This window comes from Cyrtonyx montezumae, unplaced genomic scaffold (genome assembly GCF_038088225.1).
Source record: "Cyrtonyx montezumae isolate F1298 unplaced genomic scaffold, pur_monq_1.0 scaffold_11, whole genome shotgun sequence".
In the NCBI taxonomy this organism is placed as follows: Eukaryota; Metazoa; Chordata; class Aves; order Galliformes; family Odontophoridae; genus Cyrtonyx; species Cyrtonyx montezumae.
Window position 1 is genome coordinate 17,009,801 of NW_027071837.1, and position 14,259 is coordinate 17,024,059.

The 14,259-nt window shown below is 57.5% G+C and overlaps 1 protein-coding gene across 1 annotated transcript; it reads left to right on the top strand.

Annotated features, from left to right (window-relative positions):
- Positions 1-3,236: 3,236 nt before the first annotated feature.
- On the top strand, positions 3,237-14,259 carry CD99L2 (CD99 molecule like 2). Its single transcript, XM_065729736.1, has 11 exons — positions 3,237-3,323; positions 7,794-7,850; positions 8,611-8,658; positions 9,355-9,447; positions 9,569-9,649; positions 10,234-10,326; positions 11,189-11,251; positions 11,865-11,891; positions 11,967-12,086; positions 13,055-13,120; positions 13,455-14,259. The coding sequence occupies exons 1-11, from the start codon at positions 3,269-3,271 to the stop codon at positions 13,517-13,519; spliced, it is 768 nt and encodes a 255-aa protein (XP_065585808.1). The 5' UTR covers positions 3,237-3,268; the 3' UTR covers positions 13,520-14,259.

The window sequence follows — 14,259 nt, forward strand, 5'->3', positions numbered from 1 at the left end:
ACCCTCCAGTGCCCTCTGCGCCATCCTGCCGACCTGACACACAGCTCAGCTCTGTCAACACGAGGCAGAGGACAAGCCAGCACCTCATCCCAAATGTTGCCACACTTCTCGGCCCGAATAAGGCTGCATTATGCCTGTTTTACTGCAGCAAGTGATACTGCACACTCCCAGCAACAAGAACCAAGGTTTTGGTGAAAGCAAGTTTGTTTGTCTGAGGCTTTTTTTTCCCCTCCTCCTTGAAAGAATGAAATAAAATGTCACTGTGACTGTGAGCATTCCTCGCCAGTCTTCAGTCAGCCAAAATACACATGGGGTCTTTCTGAAAAAACCCCATTCTGTGCACGAAGTTATTAACTGCTGGGAAAGGCAGAAAGTTCTCTCGCAGCTGTTCGCTGAGCGCTGGATGTCAGCTCACACTCTGTCACCCCTCTGCATTCTGCAGACTGCTGGAGTCTGAGAGAAAGTGGAGAGCTTGGCCAGAGCAGTTACACTGCTCCTCGAGATGTGTTTTCTTTGGGTTCGGCCCCAGGTTCCCAGCCAGCACTGGTAGTCCCTCGTGGAAAATAAAAAAAGAATGGAAACAGCAGGTTGTGCTGCTTTTCAGGAACCCAGAGAACAAACAGGAGCCTTGACTGCACTGGCAAACGATGCGAGCTGGCTGCAGTGCCATGGTGACCCTCCACATGAGTCCCTGAGGAAGTAGGACCCAGCCCCACACCCAGCGAGGGACAGGCTGCTGCAGGATGCATCCTGTGTGCCCCTTTGGTGACACTCGAGTGCACCCGTGCCATGGCCTTGGTGGCTCTGGGACTCTTTCATCAGGCCCATGGGCTGTCCCAGCAGTCCAGACACCAGCAGGTGCATGCAGACCTGCACTAAGCAGCTGCCTATCATCTCAGGCAAGGACAGAATTAACCTTCTCTCCTTAATTTAACATTTTTACTCTAAAACCATATCCTGATGCTCGGGGGCCAGTATGTGCCCTCTATCAGCACATACCCCACACCTGGCGGCCCCGGCCCACCTCAGCACCCAACGCCCCACACATCCCCCCAGCCACCCTGCTCATCCTTTGGACATGGGGCAGAGCCGTTGCCCTGACCCACTCCTGAGAAGGGACAGCCAGGCTGGCAGGGGGAGGAGACACCTGGTGGGTGCTCACAGGAGACTGCCCCAAATAAACATGCTCTCAGAACTGCCATCCCAGCACTACTCACACTTCTCCTTTAAGAGTGTGGCTAAAGCATTTGGTTTACACAGGGTGAGGACATTTGCAGCAGCAGTTCCACACAATAGGGAATATTCATAACCACTATGAGCACCTACTGGAGGTGCCTGGGCTGCTGTACCAGCAGGAGATCCCATAGGGTGTGACTCAGAGCATTGCAGTTGGCCACCTGCCTCTCACCTCTTGGTACAGCTGTGGTCTGGGCATCTCCTGCAGGCAGAGCAGTGACAAAACAAGCCAGAACCAACATCCCCACACACCCGCTCTGCAGAGAGCCAGGCAGGAGGCAGCCAACCCCAAACTAGCAAATGTTTATTGAAAAAAAAATAAAGTTATACTTCACAGAATCATACAATTGTTTGAGTTGGAAGGGACCTTTAAAGTCCACTTAATCCAGCTCCCTTGCAACGAGTAGGGACACCTACACGTGCTCAGACCCTGATCTTGAGTGTCTCCAGGGATGGGGCATCACCACCGTCTCTCTGGGTGAGAGGTGGCCTGTGTCAGTGCCTTGCCACCCATAGCGTAAAAGACTTTCCTTACATCCAGTCTAAATCTCCCCACTGTAAGTTTGAAACCATTCTCTCTTGTCCTATGACCCTGCTCAAGAGTCCATCCCTTCCTTCTCACAGCCCCCCTAGATACTGCCAGGCCGCTCCCAGCTCTCCCAGCAGCCTTCCCTCCCCCGTGCTGCACAGCCCCAGCTCTCATCCTGTCCTCACACGGAGCTGTTCCATCCCTCCGACCATTTCTGTGGCCCTCCTCTGGACGTGCTCACACAGCTCCGTGTGTCTCCTGTGCTGAGCACTCCCCATCTGGATGCAGTGCTCCAGGTGAGGTCTCACAGCACAGAGCAGAGGGGCAGATCCCCTCCCTTTTCCTGCTGGCCACGCTGCTTTGGATGCACCCAGGATCTGGATGGCTTTCTGGGCTGCGGGGGCACAGTGCTGGCTCATGCCCAGCTGCCATCCTCCAGGACCCCCAGGCCTTTTCTGCAGGGCTGTGCTCCATCCTTACATCCCCCAGCTTTTCCTGACACTGAGGGTTGCCATGACCCAGGTGCCAGACCTCGCACTTGGTGTTGTAGAACCTCATGAGGTTCTCCTGAGCACTGCTCAGCCTGTCTGGGTCTCTCTGGATGGCATCCCATCCCTGGGGTGCGTTGGCTGCACCGCACAGCTTGGTGTCATCTGCAAGCTGCTGAGGGTGCACTCCAGCGAGATATTAAAGTGCACTGATCCCAGCACTGACCCCCGAGGATCACTACTCATCTGATCTCCACCCGGACACTGAGCCATTGAGCATCACTCTCTGCGTCCAGTCCCACATCCACCCATCAAATCCACACCTTTCCAATTTGGAGATAAGGATGTTATGGGGGACAAGGTCAAACACCTCACAAAAGTCCTGACAGGTGACATCAGTGGCTCTTCCCTTGTCCAGTAATGCAGTTACGCTGCCAGGTTGGCCAGGCAGGACCTGACGTCGGTGAATCCCTGCTAGCTGCTCTCAGCCATCTCCCGCTCTTCCATGTGTCTCATTTGGAAGCAGTATCGGGAAGCAACGCTGTTTCAGATGGGAGGCGGTCGCTGGAGGAAATGTAATTCTGCCCACGAAATCGCTGGTGTACGGTATTTTCACTTTCCATTACTGAAAGTGTGGCTGTGCATTGCTACATGACAGCTCGTCCTGCTTTTAAAACAGCCCCAGAGAAATTGCTGCCTGGGAAGGGCGACCGACCGGGGTCTGCGTGGGGCTCCCACGTCTAACGAGCTGCGCGTTCTGCACGTCCAACAGATTCCGGATCAGATTTTTGCTGGTCCCAGAGCTTATTTTGGGCTCTTCGCGACGTAACGTCGCTACGGACGGCTCAGCAGCCGCCGCCGGGCTCCCGGCCCCGCTCCCCGAGCCGCCCGCACCCGGCCCAGCCCCGCAGCGGCCTCGGAGCGGCGGCAGCGACCGCGCTCCGCCCCGCCCCGTCCCGCCCCGTCCGGCGGAGGCGGTGCCGCGCCCCGCAGCAGTCGCGCAGCGCTCCGAGCCATGGCCGCCCGCCGCCTGCTGGGGCTGCTCGCCGCCGCCGTGCTGCTGGGCGCAGGTAGGGAGCGGCGGGAGCGGCGGGAGGGGCGGCGGTCCGCTCCCGGTCTGGGGGTCGCGTCCCCGCTGCCGGGGCCCGGCGGGGAGCGGGGGAGCCGGGGCGCTGCCGCCGGAATAGGTATCCACGCGAGGCTTAGCGCCAACTGCCGTTTCCTTGTTCCAAAAATAAGTTATTCTGTCAGGTTGTTATTATTTTGCGGTTTTTCTTTTAAATAGGAAAAAATAATAATCATGAGAAAGAAAGAGCCCTTTGAAAGGCCGTGCCGAGAACGCAGCCGTGGAGGCGCGCGAGGCCGCAGGGTCGGGCCCCGCGCTCGGCCCGGCCCCGGCGCGCTGCGGGACGCGGGGCTGCGGCGGGCGGGGCCCGGGCGGGGTCGCTCCGGTGCCGGTGTGACGCCGCGCTGCGGGGCCGGTGCTAGGCTGCTCGTCCGGCTCCCGGACATCCCCGTGCTGCTGCGCATCAGCGCGAGCCCCGCTGCCAGGTTCTCCGCGGGGATGCAGCAGCTGGGGCTCCGCGGCCCCGACCCCCGCCCGGGGCAGATCCGACCCGCGGGGCTCGCGTGTCCTCGGTGCCCGGCGCTCCGGGAGCCGGGCAGGGGCGGCGGCAGCGCCGGACTCCCAGTGCCCGGCTGCGGGGCGCGGATGGAGCCGTCGCTGCGGGCTGAAGGCGGCCGGGCGGGTTCTGCTCTGCAGAGCTTATCATTGCCAGGGCTCAGCTGGCACGGTGCTTGTAGTGCAGAGATCCGATGCTTTCCAGAAAGGAGAGTGGCTTGAGCCATCCAGGGTTGGCCCAGTGCTTGTCCAGGTGATGTGGAATGCAGCCGGATAGGGGCTGCCTGCACTGCTGGGCCTCTTCTAAGTCTTCTTGTCTCCATAAGCCCGTGCAGCACTGTGACACGCTTTCATGGAAAGGTGACACATCTGATGGCTGAGGTCACTGCACCCATTGGTGGCAGAGCTGTCAGAAGGGATGTGCCCGGCTTCTGTGCTTCACAGATATGAGGAACCCAGAGAAGCTCTCGGTGGTTATACGAGAGCAGTGATTTGGCACAAATGTGGAGCTGCAGCATGGGCAGGCAGTGCTCTGCATCCCACCCTGCGTCTCGTGCAGCCCTCGGTGCTGCCCCGTGGCCCCAGAGCTGGCGATGGAGACTGAAGCACTGCACCCACCCGTGGGGATGGTCGGGGTAGGGTGTGGGGCAGAGCGGCACTGCCATGGTGCAAACATTGGTTATAAGGTGTGATTATGTTATTCAGTGTATAATTACTACGTATCGGTAGCACTGTGTTTAAGGAAAAAATATTTACTTTAATGGCGTCTTTGACAAAGTGGGGAAGCTGAATGGGTCTTGTTACAAATTACCTCTGATCTTGGACCAAATCTGTGCTAGTTAAATGTGCTGCGCCCGGATATTTGTGAGCAGAGCTTTGGGCATGATTGATTTCCATCGCCCTGTCTGTGTTTTAGTGCTTTCCTTCCCCAGGCCGGCTGCCCAGAAGCAGTGGTCTAACTTCTGCTTAGTTTCCCTGTGCAACAATGTCCTGTCCCTGGTGCTGTGGCAGTGATGTCCACACGTGGGAGAGGACACTCAGGAGAGACCTCCCTGCTCTCTTCGACTCCCTGGAGGGAGGTTGTGCTGACATGGGGTCGGCCTCTGCTCCCAGTAACAGTGATAGGACGAGAGAGAATGGCCTCAAATTGCGCCGGGGATATTCAGGTTGGATGCTGGGAAATACTTCTCCCAGAAGCTGATCAGGTGCTGGAGCGAGCTGCCCAGGGGGTGCTGTCCCTGGACATGTTCAAGAACCATGTAGATGTTGTGCATGGTTTGCTGGGCAGTACTGGTGGCAGGTGAGTGGTTGGACTGGGTGGTCTTGGAGGTCTTTTCCAACCGTGGTGGCTCCATATCTCCGTGGTCCCATGGTTCTGAAGGCTGTGCCCCTCTCCCTGTGCCCCATCTGCCAAATCAGCCTCCATTGGCACTCCTATTTCCCCTGGCACAACGCGGCAGTGCAGCACTCCGTGTGAGGAAGGGGCCTTTTCACCATGCGGTTCCCTGTTCATCTACTTCAACTTCAGCATCTCCTCTTGGTCTCAATTGGATGAGAGCACTCTCCCTGCAGGGAAGCGGGTGGGGTTTAATCTGCTTTGGTTTTATGGGGGCTCCTACATCCCTGGCTTTGCCATCCCTTGTTCTGGATGAAGGAATCTTGTGCCACAGTTTGTCATCTGGTTGGTGAGCAGGCGCCTCTGCCCCTGGGCAAACCCGGAGTCATTGCAAGCAGAAATCAGATGTGTGATCTGAGTGCTGAGCACAGCCCGTGGTGACCCCGTGTGCCGGCGGAGCTTGGTGGGATTGCGTGGGCAGCCCTGTGCTTTGTGCCCGGAGGAACAGGAACTCTCCTGAGCATCACTGAGAATGGCAAGCGCCTGAGCTGGGTCTGTGCATCTCACAGGTGGTTCCCATTGGATGATTCCTGCTGCCCGTGCCCTGGGAGTACCTGCAGCAGGTTTGGGAATGGGCAGAGGTGAGCATGTGTCAGGAGCCCTGCGGCATTGGCCCCAGAGCGATGAGCCTGAAGCTATGGACAGCTTGCTGCCCGCTCACAGTGCTGATGCCAGGGAGCCCTGGGGCTGTCCAACCTTGAGCACGGGCAGGGTGCTTCAGCTCCCCTGGGGTCTGCAGGTCCCGCTGCCCTATGGGTGCTGGTGGAGGTGGAGCTGCTGGTGCTGCTGGCAGGTGTCGGACACGGCCGCTATCAGCCTCTGCAAAGAGAAAGTCTTCATTATGCAAATTCTCATCTTCAGGCTTTATTCGTGTGCTTCCTGGCAGGTTTTCCTTTAATCTCAAGAGCAAGATTGCTTGGAATTACCATATACTCTTGTTAATTACATGAAAAAAAGAATTACAGCAGAGGTTGTTTTTGCCATAATCAGGAGTGATTCTGATTAGTACTTCTGGAAGTCAGAATGTTTCCCCAGGAGCAGAGGGCTCGGCCGCAGCAGGAGCAGGGCAGGGCTGCGTCTCACCAGGACACATCTCCCCTCAGCCATGGGCTCCCAGCTCCTGGGCAGCCCAAGGGGCCGGTGCTGCTCGGCGTGGGGTGGGCTGGGGATGCAGAGCAGCCCCTTCTGGTGGTGCTGAGCGTGAGTTACGGCGCTGTGTGCCGAGCTGTGCCAGACAGCAGGGCTTAATTAGATCATGTGTAATTGTATGAAGGAAAAGGCTGACGAGCACAGCCATGCGCTTGAGCTGCCTGCTGCAGGAAACAATGAAGGGAGGACACGCGGTGGTGCAGTGCCCTCTGCCCTCAGCCTGCAGCCGGCTCTGATGGAAGCACCCAGCTCAGCCTGCGACGCTGCAGAATGCAGCGCTGCCTGTCCCAGTGGTGCTGCCCTCCAGGAGCTGATGCTTCGGGCTGCCATGAGGAAGGAAAGTGTGGCAAACACGTCCCGTGCCTGCATCCCCTGGAGCCAGCAACCTGAGTGTGGGTCACGAGTAAGCGCGGGGTGATGACACAGAGCCCACACGCGGGGCTGTGCTGCACCGAGCACACCTGTAGAGGCTTACAGCAGCATGGGGACCCCTGCTCTGGGTGGGGAGGCCCTGCCCCAGTGCTGAGTGGGCAGTGGCACAGCTCCTGGAGCTGTGGGGCTGCATGTAGGGCAGGGGCAGCATGGCCTTGGACACACTCCCCATGGAAGTTTTCTGCTGAATCGTGGCCGGCAGCCTTCTGGTGGGCGCTGCCTCGCGGCTGCCATTGTCCTTGTCGGGAGGGCTGTAAATTTATTCATGAAGTGCTCCGGAGCTCAGGTGGCAGCAGCTAAATCCATTTAGCGGTAGGAATGAGAGGAAAGCCATTTTAATGTTCTCTTGCAGTGCCGCAGCGCTTAGCAAACCCAAAGGATATTAATTACTCAGCATGCTCCGAGATGTAAAAGCATGAATTTATCAAGACAAATACATTCAGAACGAGGGTAAGGCAGCAGTAATTAACGCGGTGCGGAAGAGGCGGAGCGGCACGGCGGCCGGGCTGGTGCTGGTGCTGGGGTGCTGGTGGAGCCACATGCCCCTCTCGTGGTCCCACTGCCAGATGGGTTAGCCCTGCAAGCTCTGCCTTTGCACTGTGATCATCTGCTCTGCGTTTCGCAAACATACAACTGTGAGCGTGGCTGGTGGTGAGCGGCAGCTGGAGAGATGAAGCGGTGGGCGCTGCTTGACAAGTTTAAGCGTACATGTGCTTTTATACTGCGTCCATGAGGGCAGACAAATGGAGAATCCGGGGCTGTCTGCTCTACAGTTTCACAGTCACGGGTTTTGGTCTTGCTCGCCACCAGTGATGGGTCAGGTTTAGCACAAAGCCCCCTACAACCAAAGCAATTTGAGTGCAGGTGCCCGGCCACATTGCGTGTAGAGGCAGCTGATGTTGTGCAGAGCGAGTAACTCCCACGACACTTCTTTGCTTGCAGGTCATGGGGACGACACAGGGGAGTTCAGCCTAGAAGATGCCCTTGGCCCCATACTGCGTAAGTCAAATGCATTTACTCTTTACAAAATAAGGAGAAAAATAAGGACTAATAGGCGCAATTTGCCCACTGGGATCTCCCGGGAAGGTGGCAGAGGATGCAGGCCAACCCCATCCCCGTGGTGCAGCTGCCTGTGCTTGCAGCAGCTGGCTGCCAGCCCCGTGCCCACTGCTGCTCCAGGGCACAGGTCGCAGGGGCATGGCAGCACGTGGCTGCAGCAGAAGTGCACCAGCATTCAGGTGGAAATTAATAGGAATGGAGCGGCCACAACTCTTTCTCATAATTTATTCATGTGCTTCGTAAAGCTAACCACTGTTAATGGATAGTGGTTTGCAGGGAAAATAAAAATGATGACAAAATAAATAAAACTGCCTCCTGAAGCTGATGGCAGCTTGTTGTGCCCTGAGATCAGTTGGGCTCTGAGCACCGGGGTGTCTGCAGAGCTGCTCCAGCAGGAGGGAGCTCTGGTGTACAGCACAGTGCTGGGAGCTCTGCACAGTGGTGGGTGGGACGGGGATAGCTGAGCATGGGCAGCTTGCTGCTGCTTCCCCTCTGCTCGTGCCCCTGCACGGGGCTCCTACGGGCGCCCGCTGTGTGCGTGCAGTCACAGCTGTGGGTGTCACAGGGACGAAGGCCGGGCTCGCGGTGCCGGCGGTGATGCCGATGAGCTCACCCACCAAGTCCCAGCCTTGTGTTCTCAGGGCAAGGCAGTGTTTCTGGTGATGCTGTGGCTAACATGTTCCTCCCCTTTCTACCACAGCCACACCCAAGAGACCCAGCAAGCCGGCTGGTGGGACAGGAGGGAGAGGTGAGGCACTCCTGGCACGCGCCATTTCAGCAAGTGTTAGCAGTGTGCTGTCGGCAGCAACTTGGGTGCTGAAATCTTGCTTGGCAGTGAACCACCTCTTGGTTGGCAATAGGCTGCTCTGCAATGGCTGCTTGTTCTGCCTGAGCTTCCCCTGCCTGCACTGCTTGATGGTGCCTTCTCCACCCTTCCCATCGCCACACAGGCACCGTGTCACTTGCATCTCGCCTCTCCGTCGGCAGCACTGTGCACCAGCACCTAAGTAAATGTACTATTGATGTTTCTGTCTGTTGTGAAGGCAGCCAACGTGAGAGCACTTATGGCCGTGGCTGAGTTCTGCACACTTTGCAGTATTGTAATGGGAGAGACACAGGTCACGGCTCAGCTGCACGAGGGCCATCATTTCTGCCTGTGCAGCACCGGCTGGCTCTGCTCCCGGGGAGGAGCTTTTGCTCCAGGACATCCCCGGCGTTCATTGAACAGGGCCAGGCCGGTGGCATTTTCCCATCCAGGGAATACCACCTCTGATGGTGTGGGTCAGGGCCCTGGCTGCCCGGATCCCTGTGCCAGCCCTTCTGGAGGATGCTCTTGCCCAGCCCTGGCCGCGTGTCCCTGCTCACCCGCCGAGCAGTGCCGTGTGCCGGGAGCTGCCCGTGCAGAGCCTCAGCCCCGCGGCTCGCCCATCCACTCTCTCCACAGAGTTGGACCTGGCCGACTTCTTCGACAGCCCTGTGGAGCCCACCAGGCCGGCCAGGCCCACGGCCAGGCCCTTCCCACGCCCGGGGAAGCCAGGTGCGTCGCCCTGCCCATGGCCGCCCTGTGGGTGCCGGGGCTGCGTCCGCCCGGGGGCTCATTGGGTTTCCCCTTGGGATGGTAACGGCGTTTTGTTCTCTCCCCTCCGTGGCACTTTCAGACAACGGCTTCTGGGACATCGTCCGCACCACCACCACCAAGCGTCCGAAAACAACGCAGGCCCCGCGCAGGCACAACCCAGGTGAGCGCAGCTGCCCGGCCCCGTTGTGTCCAGCCCTGGTTTGTTCAGCTGAGAGCTGCAGGCCCCGCTGTCACCATGCCGTGCAGCAACACGGTGCAGATGGGCACACCCGTGCTCCTGGGCTGCTTTGCTGCCCATGGAGGCTTTGCTTTGGCAAAAAAGGCACTCCAACGTCCATTTCAGATGAGACAAAAGAGCTAATTTACTATTTAAGAGCTAAGAAGTGGGTTGAGAAGGTCAGGCTGGCTCTGTTCCACGTTTTTAGGTGACTTTTAGCAAAAGCAGTCTGAAAATGCTCCCTTGGAACTGAGCTCCTGAGCTACTGCTCTCCTCAGGGTGCCAGCTGCATCCTGCAGAGACAGACGCCAGCGGGCAGCAGCACTGTGGGGCACCCAGCTGCCTGCAGCCACGTCCTGCTGCCTGCCCTCCCATCTCGTCTGTCTGTCGCCAAGCACGTGAGCCACAACACGGGGCAATTCCTGCATCTGCCACATCAGCAGCACTGGATGGGAGCGTTTCCTGGACTGATAACTTGCCAGCATCTTGGAGGTCCCTAGCACTGCTAGCCCCATCTTGTTTTACAGGGAAGAATCCTTCGGATCTGGACTTGGCTGATGCCCTTGGAGATGGGGACGATGTGAGAGGCGGTGGGCAGGCGGGCTTGAGGCCAGGGGAAGGTACGTGGGTTTCCCTCTGCCTGCCATCCTCACCACTGTGTGTTCCCAGGCTCTGTGGGAGCACCCTGGTGCTACGGGGCACCCCCTCTGTTATATGGTGGATCGCTGCCAGGGGCTAGGGTTGAGCAGAAACAACAGCAATGCCTTGTCCGGGGCTGTGCTGGTTCTATTGCGTTCCCCTTGTCCCTGTGCCCAACAGCTGTTTAACTGAGTGCTGTTGGGGTTTGCAGTCATTGCCAAGATGTGAATCCAGAGCAGGCTCAGTCCTGGCACAGTCACACACCGTGGGCCAGAGATTTTTTTTTTTCCATCTCTGAAATGCTCCAGTGAATGCGTCATTTGTCTGCAAGGATTGTTCCCTTGAGCTCTGCCGCTAGCAAACAGACTTTGCACAGCTAGTTTATGGACGTCGAGATGGCCGTATGCCCTCCTCACACGTGCAATTAATAGCCAGGTACTTTATTGGGCTGCACTAAGTAGGTGCCTTGTCTGCACCTTGATGCTCTGTGCTCGCTGGGGCTCAGGCTCTGCCTGGAAGGCGGAGGTGTTGTGCCCTGCAGAGCCCCTCACGATGTGCAGAGGGTTTGTAGGGGACACCGAGCGGAGCACAGCAGCCTCATGGAGCAACCTGTTCCCAGCCCCACTGTGCTCCCTGGCAGCACCCATAGATGCTGGGGCAGGGGCAGACACGGGGACAGCTTGCACATAGCTCTCTGGCCCCTCGCAGCCCTCACAGCCCTGCACTCTCCTTCCCATTCCGCTTGTTGCTTTGTGGGTGGCTGCAGAGCTCACCCCCAGGAGGGCAGCGCTGGGGGATGATGTCCCTCTGTACTCAGACCGGAGTTTGTTGTTATTTTTAAAGGATTTTCGGACAGCGACCTGGAAAGCATTGTGAATGGCGGCTACAGCCCTGACAAGAAGAAAGGTAGGGAGGGCCCGTGGGTGGGTTGGTGCCCGCAGCATGGCGCAGAGATGGCCACGCCACAGGGACCCTGGAGGGCATCTCCCCATGGCAGGGAGACCCCACAATGGGTCTGAGGGGGCTGGTGGGGGCACTCGCTGTTCTGGCAGCAGTAGCTGGCATTGAGGTGGTGTCAGGAGCAGGGAACCAGCTGCGTGTGGCTCAGCCTGCACAGGGAGACGCAGTGTTAAATATTAAAGGCAGTCGAGTTAGAAATGGCGAACACCACCGGCACGGTCGACATTTAATGAATCGCTGTGCCAAGGACAAACCACACTGGAGGCATTAATACAATGCTGACCTGCTTCCGTAATGCGGGATTTAAGCAAGTAGCTGGGAGCTGCAGCTCCCAGCAGGAGCCGTTTCTCCAGGGGGGGTGACTTTAAACACCTGAGCTGTGCACAGCTGCCCCAGTGTCCCATATGGACACCCCCATGTCATGTACAGGTGTCCCAGCTCGTGGCTTGGGCTGCTGTCACTTCTATGGCACGGGGATGCCACAGTGCCACGAGGAGCATCCCTGTGCCGGTGTGGGATTGTGTGTGCGCTGCTGATGGGTCCTCTTTCTTTCTTGCAGGAACTGGGGGCAACACCGACAGCCAAGGTAGGACTGTGGGGGTGCGGGGGGAGTGATGCCCGGTCACCTTCCCGCCACCCAGCGCCTTTCTGTGCCCCGCAGACAACAGGGTGGAGACAGGCACCATCGCTGGCATCGCCAGTGCCCTGGCCATGGCGCTCGTGGGGGCCGTCTCCAGCTACATCTCCTACCAGCAGAAGAAGTTCTGCTTCAGCATCGAGCGTAAGCAGCCCCGGCTGGGGGTGGGAGGGTCTGACTCCCGGCTTTTGGGAAGGGGTCAGTGGGGAGGGCCCTGCGCAGCACAGCGGGGACTCAATGGGGCACAAAGCCCCCGTGTGGTTATGGGCAGGCACAGCCGAAGGGCAGAGGTGCAGGCAGCTGGAAAAGGCTCTCTGGAAAGAAACCCCATGAATTCTCCTGACAGCCTCAAGTGCTCTGGGGGAGGGTGTCTGGGGGCTGAAAATTTGGGTGGGAATCATGTTATTTTCCTGGTTGCGACTGCAATGAACGGGAGTGTTTTGGTAAATGAGATCAGCGGGGAGAGTCAAATGAATGTGATGGAATGGAACTCCCTTGTATATTCCCTCCACTTAAATGATATTTTGGCAGGAATAAATAATTTCAAAAAAAAAAAAAAAAAAGAGAGTAAAGGCTTTGATGAAGGGAAAGCTGAGACACACGAAGTCCCAGAAAGGCAGCAGGAAATTAAAGTTAATTATAAAGGAGGATTAATTTAAGCCATCAGACACGGCATGCTGGGCTAATGTCAGGCCTTAGATGCCTCGCAGTGCATGACAGCAATCTGTGAGCCGTCAGCCACTGCAGAAGTGGCTTTTCTCTCAAGGAGCACAATGGCACTGGGTGTGACCCCAGCAGAACGCACGCCCAGGGACAGCAGTGGGCCCCGTGTGTGTCCTCACCCCACAGCCACGTCCTCGTGCCCAGTGCTGCTGCAGGAGAGTCGGGTTTTGGGAGCTCACCCATCTGTGGTGGCTGGAGAATGCAGCACGGCTTTCTGAGCACCCATCACAGTTCAACAATGTTTCTCCGCTGCTGTTCATAACAGGGAGTTTGCAAAATAGTCATCTTAGCTTTCACAGAAGATAGCCCCGTCACCACGGGTTTTAAGGCACCAACGCAAACCATTTCTGCTTTCTAACCTCCCATCTCTCTTTGTTGTTGCTTCTCAGAGGGCCTTAACGCTGAATATGTGAAAGGGGAGAACATGGAAGCTGTCGTAAGTGAGGAGCCACAAGGTGAGGGCCTGGCAAAGGCTGCTCCACCCCTGCGTGCCGAGCTCTGTGAGGGCACTGCTTGGGTTATGCTGCAGCCTTTCACGAAACGGTGATGTTTTTCCCACTGTACACAAAGGGAAGCCACGGTGAGAGACCGAGGGGCTGACTGGTGGCAGTTGATGTAGAGCTTTCATGCTTTCAGGCACCAGAAGCGTGTGCCATCCTGCAGCCGCAGATAAGGCGGGCTGCTGTGCAGGCTGAGATGGGGCACAGCCAGCAGCTGCTGGGCGCCCGTCAAACGCAGTCACATACAGCCATGTGCTATGGTACTGATGACTTTTATTTCCTTTCCCAGTTAAATACTCAGTACTGGAAACACAGTCGGCAGAACCGCCGAAACACGACGGAGCGAAGGTGTGAGGGCACCTGCGTCCCCTCCTGCTGGGAAGGATCACCGGCAGCCAACACCGAGATCTCACCTGCTTGTAATTTAGCTTATTTCACTTGAGTCCAAAGCTGTGTGACGTGTACTTAGGCTTGAACTGGCTTCTTACTGCTCTAGGCTTTAGGGTTAGGATGGCAGTGTGTGCTTTTTTGCGTGTACGTGGAAGGAACGCTGCAGGTTTGGTTGTGAGTTGTACGCACACCGGCAGCAGGTGCTTCAGCAGCGACCCCAGGTCGGGTGAAGGACGAGGCCTTTTGTGAGGACAGCTTACAGGCGTGAGGACAGCAGAGTGCCTGGCAGTAGCAGCCCAAAGCTAAGCAGCCACCTCCCTCCGTCCGTGTCTCCGTGCCCCACACCTGCTCTCACTGCCTCGGTGCTGCTTCCTCCTCTTGGCGCTCTTGTGCTGATGCCAAGGCAGGCACTTTCTGATGTGTTTTCCCAGAGCAATGGGAAGTGAAGGGGACGTGACTGCCTGGCATGAAAGGAACTCTCTGTTTACATGTAGACCTGAAATATGTGCATTTTTTTTTCTTCATGTGTTTTGCAAACCCCAGACTGTGCAAATGTATATGGACTGACAGAAGCATTTCACTTGGTTCGGAGCTGTGAGGCAGACACGTCTGCCCCGAGGCCTTGCCGTGATCCTTGCGTCCCTTCCAACCCGAGCCATTCTATGACTCCACGAGCCTCCTGTCCCACAGCTCGCTTTGAAAGG

What these genes read in the sequence shown, in the direction of transcription:
- CD99L2 (XM_065729736.1), top strand. Translation starts at nt 3,269, where the DNA reads ATGGCCGCCCGCCGCCTGCTGGGGCTGCTCGCCGCCGCCGTGCTGCTG. An exon ending in TGCCCTTGGCCCCATACTGC is followed by an intron (nt 7,851 to 8,610) that starts GTAAGTCAAATG and finishes TTTCTACCACAG; the next exon opens with CCACACCCAAGAGACCCAGC. An exon ending in GGGCTTGAGGCCAGGGGAAG is followed by an intron (nt 10,327 to 11,188) that starts GTACGTGGGTTT and finishes TTATTTTTAAAG; the next exon opens with GATTTTCGGACAGCGACCTG.